General features: G+C 40.6%; 1 protein-coding gene across 1 annotated transcript; it reads left to right on the top strand.

The window, feature by feature from the left end:
* On the top strand, positions 1–2,919 carry LOC105002923 (tetratricopeptide repeat protein 30A). Its single transcript, XM_010859772.1, has one exon. The coding sequence runs from the start codon at positions 206–208 to the stop codon at positions 2,198–2,200; it is 1,995 nt and encodes a 664-aa protein (XP_010858074.1). The 5' UTR covers positions 1–205; the 3' UTR covers positions 2,201–2,919.
* Positions 2,920–11,150: the final 8,231 nt, after the last annotated feature.

Below are 11,150 nucleotides of genomic sequence, written 5' to 3' on the forward strand. Positions count from 1 at the left end.
CCTTTCGTCTATCTTCCCTGACTCACGACCTCCGCAGCCCGGAGTTCTCGGGGACTAACACAGTAATTTAAAAATTCACTTCAGTGATTCTTTTATATTCCTTCCGCAGTTTTCCCGTTGCCAAGTAATATCCGGACAAAAGAGTTTTCCGTTTCCGGTTGGCATGTTGCCTTGGTAACTGGGATGCACAGCCGCGGAGGCAGTTATGGCGGGGCTGGGCGGTGAGCCCATCCCCGACGGGGAGTTCACCGCGGTTGTCTACCGACTCATCCGGGATGCCCGGTACGCCGAGGCCGTGCAGCTGCTGGGCGGAGAGCTCCAGCGGAGCCCGAGAAGCCGCGCCGGGCTGTCGCTGCTGGGCTACTGCTACTACCGCCTACAGGAGTTCGCGCTGGCTGCCGAGTGCTATGAGCAGCTGCGCCAACTGCACCCGGAGCTGGAGCAGTACCGCCTGTACCAGGCCCAGGCCCTGTACAAGGCCTGCCTCTACCCAGAGGCCACCCGCGTGTCCTTCCTCCTCCTGGACAACCCCTCCTACCACAACCGGGTCCTCCGTCTCCAAGCCGCGATTAAGTACAGCGAGGCAGACCTGCCCGGGGCCAGGAGCCTGGTGGAGCAGCTACTGAGTGAAGGAGGAGAAGACAGCGGGGGCGAGAACGAGCTGGATGGCCAGGTCAATCTGGGTTGTTTGCTCTACAAGGAGGGACATTATGAAGCCGCGTGTTCCAAGTTCTCTGCGGCCCTGCAGGCTTCGGGCTACCGGCCTGATCTTTCCTACAACCTGGCTTTGGCCTATTTCAGCAGTCGACAGTATGCATCCGCCCTAAAGCATATCGTGGAGATTATTGAACATGGTATCCGCCAGCACCCGGAGCTGGGTGTGGGCATGACTACTGAGGGCATTGATGTTCGAAGTGTTGGCAACACCTTAGTCCTTCACCAGACTGCTCTAGTGGAAGCCTTCAACCTCAAGGCTGCCATAGAATACCAACTGAGAAACTATGAGGCGGCCCAGGAAACACTCACTGACATGCCACCAAGAGCAGAGGAGGAGTTAGACCCCGTGACCCTGCACAATCAGGCACTAATGAACATGGATGCCAGGCCCACAGAAGGGTTTGAAAAACTACAGTTTTTGCTCCAGCAGATTCCCTTTCCCCCAGAGACCTTTGGCAACCTGTTGCTGCTCTATTGTAAATATGAGTATTTTGACCTGGCAGCAGACGTCCTGGCAGAGAATGCCCATTTGACTTACAAGTTCCTCACACCTTATCTCTATGATTTCTTGGATGCCATGATCACTTGCCAGACAGCTCCTGAAGAGGCTTTCATTAAGCTTGATGGCCTAGCAGGGATGCTGACTGAACAGCTCAGGAGACTGACCAAACAAGTGCAGGAAGCAAGACACAATAAAGATGATGAAGCTATCAAAAAGGCAGAGAATGAATATGATGACACCCTTGAGAAGTACATTCCCGTGTTGATGGCCCAGGCCAAAATCTACTGGAACCTTGAAAATTACCCAATGGTAGAAAAGATCTTCCGTAAATCTGTGGAATTTTGTAACGACCATGATGTGTGGAAGCTGAATGTGGCTCATGTTCTGTTCATGCAGGAAAACAAATACAAAGAAGCCATAGGTTTTTATGAGCCCATAGTCAAGAAGCATTATGACAACATCCTGAAAGTCAGTGCTATTGTGCTGGCCAACCTGTGTGTTTCGTATATTATGACAAGTCAAAATGAAGAAGCTGAGGAGTTGATGAGGAAGATTGAAAAAGAGGAAGAGCAGCTCTCCTATGATGACCCAGATAAGAAAATCTACCATTTCTGCATTGTGAATTTGGTGATAGGGACACTTTATTGTGCCAAAGGGAATTATGACTTTGGTATTTCCCGGGTTATCAAAAGCTTGGAACCTTATAATAAAAAACTAGGAACTGATACGTGGTATTATGCCAAAAGATGCTTCCTGTCATTATTAGAAAACATGTCAAAACACATGATTGTACTTCGTGACAGTGTCATTCAAGAATGTGTTCAGTTTCTTGAACACTGCGAACTCTATGGGAGGAACATACCTGCTGTTATTGAGCAACCCCTGGAAGAAGAAAGAATGCATACTGGAAAGAATACAGTCACATACGAATCCAGAGAGTTGAAAGCTTTGATTTATGAGATTATAGACTGGAATATGTAGTAATGTCTAATGATGACTTTTATCAAAATGGCTCTGATAACTTTATATATTTGCAACTCTCTTATCTTTGTCCTTTGGCGTTTTCACATTTGTTATACATTGAAATTTGTACACTTGACAATTATAATGAAAATAATTTAGATGTATCTTTTGAGAAACATCACAAAAGGAGTATAATAAAAAGAACTTGAACCCTAGAAAGATTTATGAAAAATTCAAAAGTGAATGAGGAAATGTGTCTAATAGTATTTGTAATGCCTACATCTCTCCTTTGTATCTTTTGTGTTTTGCTATACGCTGAAAAAATCCTGCACAAGAAGATTATATCCTCCAGGGACCAAGCACTGTCAAGTCCAGAACTCAGTTAATGTGTAGGACATCTGGAGATTGATTTCATGTTATACTTCAACAATTTATCTTTGAGTAACATTAATTTGTAATGCATATGTTTTGCATAGATTTTAGTATGTCTTGACAGAATTTTCCAATACAATTGTAATGCTTTCTTTAACAAAAATTCTTTATATTCCAATTTTTTTTTTAAACCTGCAAGATTTAGTAGGAAATTATACCATATCAAAACTATGGTGCTGTGGTGTGGAGACAATAAACAACTGATAAATTTTCATGGTTTTCTTTTGTCCATTTGTTAATAATTTGAATATATGATGTTACTCCTTTCTTTAACTGATTAATAAAGTTCTAAGATACCCTTAAAACTTGGTTTTTAATTCTTGTTTCTACTTAGGACACATTAATACTGGACTTTGTTTTTATGTTGTAACCTCTTGGAAAAAGAAAAATATTCTACAAAAAAAAAAAATACTCTATTCCAATCACCCCATCAAAGTCTTCTACTCATACCATAAAATGTTATCAATGGATTCTGAAACCTTATGACATTTAATTTTCTACAAGCTACAAGAGCTTTATTATTTGTTTCCTCCACCCTTTATACCTTTGTTCTTTATAAAAGTGACTGGCGTGGCCACTTAACCTGGTTTAGAAAAAGTCAACAACGTTAGGTTGAACCATTGCTGCTTTTAAAAGTTTTCAACCTACAAAAACAGCAGTTCCCATGATTCAACCTAATAGCTCTCAATGAATGGTAGGAATTCCTACTATAATAATTTTTTTTTAATTTTCAGGGAGGAAAAAAACTAATGATACCCAGATGAAACATGCTGAGAATAATTGTGTAGCATGACATCTCTGGGTACTGAGATTCTATATCTGTCTAAGAATTTGGCTCATTGTGAATTCTGCATGGGCTTGAAATTATGTTATATTTCGTCTGTTATATGAGCTAGTACCATTTATCCAGCTGATGGTTATGGCCCCATATTTGGAAGGAAATTCTGAAGGGATTATTAAATGAGTTTATATGTTGTACACTGTAGAAAATTTTCCATTTCCTTACGAAGTATAGATAGCATGCAGTCTCCTTGCTCAAGGAAGTGACTCCTTTCCAAACCTACTAGTTCCAAATAAGCTTCTGGAGCATGTTAAGAACGTGTTTGGCAGTTTCAGTTTTCCTGTTGCATGTTAACTTGGACAAATGATGTGCATACCTGCTGTTACTGAACTACTCCTCAAAGAAGAATGTGAGTATTGGAAATAATACAGTCACATATGAATCCAGATAGTTAGAAGCTTTGATTCAAGAGATTATGGCTCCCCAGTGGAAAATTCTTAAAGAGATAGGAATACCAGACCACCTTACCTGCCTCCTGAGAAACCTGTATGCAGGTCAAGAAGCAATAGATAGATCCGGACATGGGACAATGGACTGGTTCAAAATTGGAAAAGGAGTACGTCAAGGCTGTATATTGTCACCCTGCTTATTTAACTTATAGGCAGAGTACATCATGGGAAATGATGGACTGGATGAAGCACAAGCTGGAATCAAGATTGCCAGGAGAAATATCAATAACCTCAGATATGCAGATGACACCACACTTATGGCAGAAAGTGAAGAGGAACTAAAGAGCCTCTTGATAAAGGTGAAAGAGGAGAGTGAAAAAGCTGGCTTGAAACTCAATATTCAAATACTAAGATCATGGCATCTGGTCCCATCACTTCATGGCAAATAGATGGGGAAACAATGGAAACAATGACAGACTATATTTTCTTGGGCTCCAAAAATCACTGCAGGTGGTGACTGCAGCCATGAAATTAAAAGACACTTGCTCGTTGGAAGAAAAGCTATAACAAACCTGAACATCGTATCAAAGAGCAGGGACATTACTTTGTCAACAAAAGGTCCATATAGTCAAAGCTATGGTTTTTCCAGTAGTCATGTATGTATGTGAGAGTTGGACCATAAAGAAGGCTGAGTGCTGAATAGTTGATACTGTTAAACTGTGGTGTTGGAGAAGGCTCTTAAGAGTCCCTTGAACTTTAAGGAGATCAAACCAGTCAATCCTAAAGGAAATAATTCCTAAATATTCACTGGAAGGACTGATGCTGAAGCTGAAACTCCAATACTTTGGCCACCTGACTCACTGGAAAAGACCCTGATGCTGGAAACGATTGAAGGCAGGAGGAGAAGGGGATGACAGGGGATGAGATGGTTGGATGGCATCACGAACCCAATGGACATGAGTTTGAGCAAACTCCGGGAGTTGGTGAAGGACAGGGAAGCCTGATGTGCTGCAGTCCATGGGGTCCCAAAGAGTCGGATATGACTCAGTGACTGAACTGAACTGAACATACTAGTAAGAATCATTCACATCTGTAATTCTAAGTGGACAAAGTTCAAATATAACAGCTACAAAGTTGTTGGGAAAGATTGAAGGCAGGAGAAGGAATGACAGGACGAGATGGTTGGATGGCATCACCAACTCCATGGACATGAATTTGAGCAGGCTCAGGGAGCTGGTGAAGGACAGGGAAACATAGCGTGCTGCAGTCCATGGGGTCAGAAAGAGCAGGACATGACTGAGCAACTGAACAACAACAACACGAGATTATAGGTTGGATTATATAGTAATGCCTGACAATGGCTTCTATTTAATTCTTCATTAGCCCCATTTCACAAATTTTTTAAATCTATACTTCTCCTTGACAACTTTTTTGTTGTTCACTCAGTCATGTCCAACTCTGCAACCCCATGGACTGCAGCAGGCCAGGCTTCCCTGTCCTTCCCCAACTCCCAGAGCTTGCTCAGACTCAAGTGCATTGAGTCGGTGATTCCATCAACCATCTCTTCCTTTGTTGTTCCCTTCTTCTCCTGCCTTCAATCTTTCCCAACAACTTTGCAGTTGTTATATTTGAACTTTGTACACTTAGAATTATAATAACAATATTATCTGATGGACTTTTCCATCTTATTAAGAGTAGGGAGGACTTCCCAGGTTTTACAGTGGATAGGAATCCACCTGCCAATGCAGAGAATATGGGTTCAATCCTTGGTTCAGGAAGCTTCCACATGCTATGGAGCAACTAAGCCTGTGTACCACAGCTACTGAACCTGTGCTCTAGAGCCCACATGCTGCAACTACTGAGCCCAAGCGCCACAAGCACTGAGCCTGAGCACCCTAGGGCCCTCACTTCACAGCTACTGAGCCTGTGTGCCACAACTATTGAAGCCCGTGTACCTAGAGCCATCCTCTGCAACAAGAGAAGCCACCATAATGAGAAGCCCACACACCACAGCTGGAGAGTAGCCCCTGCTCACTGCAACTAGAAAAAGCCTGGATGCAACAATGAAGACCCAGCGCAACAAAATTAGCTTTTTTAAAAAAGGGAGCATGCAGTATAAGCTAAATCACTTTTGCATTCTCTCTGCCAGTAATAGTCACCAGATACTGGCCTCAAGCAACAGTTGCTAGAGTGACATCTTTATATAAGCAAGTAACCATAAAGAGCAATTTCTTTTCTACTTTAGGCTATAGAAAAGGCTGTGGCATGAGCCAAAGAACTGTTAGGAGTGGGTGTGTTTGCATTACTCTGGTGACCGGTATATAATGGTCCATGGCTGGACCATTTCTTTTGGCAGTGCAATGTGGCATGCAGGACCTTAGTTCCCCCACGCCCGGGATCCAACCGAAGCCCCTCACAGTGGAAGTGCAAAATCTTAACCACTAGACCACCAGCGAAGTCCCTGGGCCATTTCTTAATCAGCAAATAAATATAGGTTTATTGTGGTATCTCAGGATAGACTGTGCTGTCCAGTAAGACCAATTCTTATTAAAACTTAATGCCTTCACTCTATTTTTTAAGTCCTTCAACTTTGTGGATCTCAGCAATGTTGAGTTTGGACCCTGGGCTAAGTTCTTTGAGAAGTACAAGTCCTAAATGAATAAGAACTGTTTTTTTTTCAGGTATGAAGTTTGGTTCATGACTTCATTTTTCTTCCATAATTTGATTGCTTGATTGGTCTTAAGTTTCATAATCAAACTTTCCCTTCACATTCCATTTTTTATTTTTTAGAATCGATTGTGCCTCCTTGTGAATACTAACAAATATCAAGAGTGGAGACTCTAATGAGTTCAAGGTAGGAGGAAATGAGCACTGAATTGATAATGAAACGACGAAGGTATTGAGTTTCAGACTTTCCCCAGTCAAGTTTTAGGTCTTAAGAAATTCACTCACCCACTGAGGCCCCAGTCATTTGAAGTAACTCTTCACAGTTAATTCCAGCTACAACATCTGCTTCTATGTAAGTCATACAGAAGAAAGCTGCCTCTTTTTATGGCATGAATATATATTAATAAGTCACTCAGGAAACACAATATTTATGTGTATTAACAAGTGTTTTTTGGTATTTTTACTTACGACAGTAAACATTAACGCCTCAGATAACTGTTGTTGTTATCTCATTGGATGCATTAACATTCTGACACCTACTAAGAAATTTGGATTTTTGTCTTTTTTTCACTTGGGAGATTTAGTTATAGCTCTAGCTATGAAAATGTATTATAAAGCAATCCTCGCTCTCTGCTATGGTTGTGCATAAATTAAGAATTTTGTAAATATTTATAAATTACTTCTCAATCTCTCTAAGTTTATCTACTGATGTGTATTTATTGGAGAAGGGGATATGTGCTTTTAATTATTCTCTAAGAGGATATACCAAAAATTATATATATTTCTGGAGTTTTATTAACAAGTTATTATAGTATGTATTTTTAAAATCAGTTATTCTTGAAATAGTCTCTCATTCCCCTGAAGTGAGGCCTCCAGCTGCCAGTCTGCCAAAAATTTGTAAAGAAAGGAACACTGAGGTGAAGATGAAACAGAGCTTTAGCTTTGTGATTTACTTTACAGCCCACCTTGGATCCCCTTCATGTCCAAATCTCGGTAGTTAATCAAGTGTCTGCTGCCATTAACAGAACAGCAGTAATGGATAACAGAGTGGAAGTAACAGATGCCAGAGCTACTTCTGTAACTCACTCACTCAGTCGAGTCATCAGTCCTCACACCCTTGTTTTAATACGAGGAGAGGTCATGCAGACTTTCAAAAGGACAAAGCCACAAAGAACAGGAAGAGAATTTCCAGTTTATAAAGCTTTCTTTTGGAGCGGCTTCTTTTTTTGCCTTCAAAGGCTCTATTTAGGAGGTAGCAGTGTTTATTGCTATAAAATGTATCACAAGACAAGAAATGAAAAATATCTCTCCCTTACCACACACCCTCTTTTCTTCTTCTTTTTTATCCTTTATTTTTTGCCTTTTGTCAATTATAAAAGGGAGTAATTTCCTGACAGCTGGTGGTTGCGTTTTAGCAATGCGTCCGGTAAGCTAGCACTATGATTATCAAGATGACTTTAGAACAATTTAACCATGCATTTCTGCAAATTGAAATAACATATCAATAAAAAGTGATTCTTAAATTAGTAAAGCCAGAGGAAAATTTTAAAAGGAATCACTAAAAGCACTGGCTCTGTAGAATTTGTAGAATACGGTGAGCTTTGTATACAATACTTGCAGGAACTCCTATACTTTTTTAAAAAAACTTTCTTTGGTCTCAATAGAACAACAGTGACTTATGAAGATGTATAATACTGTTACTACTTAAAATGTTCCACAACACTGGGGATTAATTTTACTCTTAAGTCTAGAGCATACTTGCTTTTCTGTATCATAATCATTTTATACTGAAAACAGAGCTGGGGATTAGCCATAAGGTAATTAATTCATTAGTTATAGGTATAGTGTGGTCTTTTTAAACATTTTGCTTTATATTAGGTATAATGTCTTTTTTAAAATATTATCTTGGCTGGAGACTGTATGGGGTAGTTTGAGGTGATTACTTTGTACTTGAATCCCCCTATTAATTGAGGTTCTTTTGGGTGTTTAAATCAACTCCCTTGGATTTGGGCCAGGTTTGATCTATCACATACTGAACTCGTGTCTACAGCAAAATATGTACGTATTAGAAAATGAATTGCCTTCATAGGGAAAAACTATTAGAAAATAGAGTTCTATGCATATTTCTAGTATGAAAAATGAACATTTGTTAAAGTAGGGTCAGTCAATAACTTGACTGTGAATCTTATCAGTTGAACATGTACACTAAGTCCAAGTCCTTGCTCAAAAGTGCAATTGGCACATATTTGTGAAATTAATCATCATTTATCAATGACTGGGTACCTCAGTTCAAAAACTACAAAATGGCTAAAGCTGCACTGTGCTATCAGGACCCAAGTAAGCTGTGTGAGCAAGCATTTGTTGCTGTTATTTTATTTCCAGTTATTTTAGTACAAGAGGCAAATGCCTCAGATAAATGACATATGACAAAAGGGTTGGCAACTGCTCTGAAAACTTTGTCCACAGAGCATCCAAAGACTCTTAAAGATCTTGTCAAGACTTTCCAGGAAATTACTGGCTGGTTAGTATTTCTGTCTCTGCTATACATGGTAAGAGCCTATTCTGTGAAGACTCAACCTCTTGGTCTCAGTTATTCCAAATTTGCCAAAGTCATCTCCTATAATTTATGTAGTTCATATACCAGAAAGGAGAATATATACTTTGGAGAAGTATTTAAATTCATTTAAATTTAAGACATTTAAATTCATCTTTAAGTCAAGAAATACAATATATATATCACAAGAGATGGTTACATCCTAATATGATAAAGTCAAAGCTCCAGGAAGTGGGACTTCCTGGTGGTCCAGTGGCTAAGACACCAAGCCCCCAATGCAGGGGGCCCAGGTTTGATCCCTGGTCAGGGAACTAGATCCCACAGGCCGCAACTATGAGTTTGCATGCTGCAACTAAGGATTCTGCACGCTGCGACTAAAAAAGATCTGCATGCTGCAACTAAGACCCGGTGTACACAAGTAAATTTTTTTTTAAAGTTTCAAGAATCAAATCATAACAGGAACAAATGGGAACTAATCAAAGTTAGATGTGTTTCTATAGTAAAGGAAACCATAAACAAATGAAAAGATAACCAATGAAATGGGAGAAAGTATTTGCAAATGATGGGACCTATAAGGGCTTAATTTCCAAAATATGCAAACAGCTCATACAACTCAACAACAAAAAACCAAACAGCCCAATCAAAACATGGGCAGAAGAAATAAGTAGACATTTCTCCAAAGAAGACAACATACAGATGGCCAGGAGGCACATGAAAAAATGCTCAACATCATTAATTATTATGGAAATGCAGATCAAAACTAAAATATCTGAGACTCACGGATATTACTAGGACTTGTCCAAGAACAAATAAGAGGCCATAACAGGATCAGAATACAGAGCTTCGGGCTCAACCCCTGTGCTCTTTCCAGTCAACCTCATTCCACTTCTTAGGTACCTTTTTTCCCCCAAATTATTCTGACTCTATCAATGTTAAGCATTCCTTTTTCCAGAGCCATGACTTTTACTACTTCCCTTGTTGCTGATTATTTAATATGATATTTAATATTTATAATATCTTATAAATGGTTTTAATTGCCTTTTAGTTGAGTTCAGTTCAGTCGCTCAGTTGATTCCGACTCTTTGTGACACCATGAACCACAATACACCATGCCTCCCTGTCCATCACCAACTCCTGGAGTTGACTCAAACTCATGTCCATTGAGTCAGTGATGCCATCCAACCATCTCCTCTGTTGTCCCCTTCTCCTCTTGCCCGCAATCTTTCCCAGCATCAGGGTCTTTTCAAATGAGTCAGCTCTTCCCAGGTGGCCAAAGTATTGGAGTTTCAGATTCAACATCAGTCCTTCCAATGAACACCCAGGATTGGTCTCCTCTAGGATGAACTGGTTGGATCTCCTTGCAGTCCAAAGGACTCTCAAGAGTCTTCTTCAACACCACAGTTCAAAAGCATCAATTCTTCAGCACTCAGCTTTCTTTCAGAGGAGGCGATGGCACCCCACTCCAGTACTCTCGCCTGGAGAATCCCATGGACAAAGGAGCCTGGTAGGCTGCAGTCCATGGGGTCACTAAGAGTTGGATACGACTGAGCGACTTCATTTTCACTTTTCACTTTCACGCATTGGAGAAGGAAATGGCAACCCACTCCAGTATTCTTGCTTGGAGAATCCCAGGGACGGGGGAGCCTGGTGGGCTGCCGTCTATGGGGTCACACAGAGTCGGACACGACTGACGCGACTTAGCAGCAGCAGCAGCAGCAGCAGCTTTCTTTACAGTCCAACTCTCACATCCATACATGACCACTGGAAAAACCATAGCCTTGACTAGATGGACCTTTGTAAGTAATGTCTCTGCTTTTTAATATGCTGTCTAGGTTGGTCATAACTTTTCTTCCAAGGAGTAAGCATTTTTTAATTTCATGGCTGCAATCACCATCTGCAGTGATTTTGGAGCCCCAAAAAATAAAGTCAGCCACTATTTCCACTGTTTCCCCATCTATTTCCCATGAAGTGGTGAGACTGGATGCCATGATCTTCGTTTTCTGAATGTTGAGCTTTAAGCCAATGTTTTCACTCTCCTCTTTCACTTTCATCAAGAGGCTCTTTAGTTCTTCTTCACTTTCTGCC

The sequence above is a fragment of the Bison bison genome, unplaced genomic scaffold (genome assembly GCF_000754665.1).
Source record: "Bison bison bison isolate TAMUID 2011002044 unplaced genomic scaffold, Bison_UMD1.0 scf7180017864460, whole genome shotgun sequence".
Lineage (NCBI taxonomy): Eukaryota > Metazoa > Chordata > Mammalia > Artiodactyla > Bovidae > Bison > Bison bison.

Excerpts from the sequence above, each read along its gene's own strand:
- LOC105002923 (XM_010859772.1), top strand. The coding sequence starts at position 206 with ATGGCGGGGCTGGGCGGTGAGCCCATCCCCGACGGGGAGTTCACCGCG.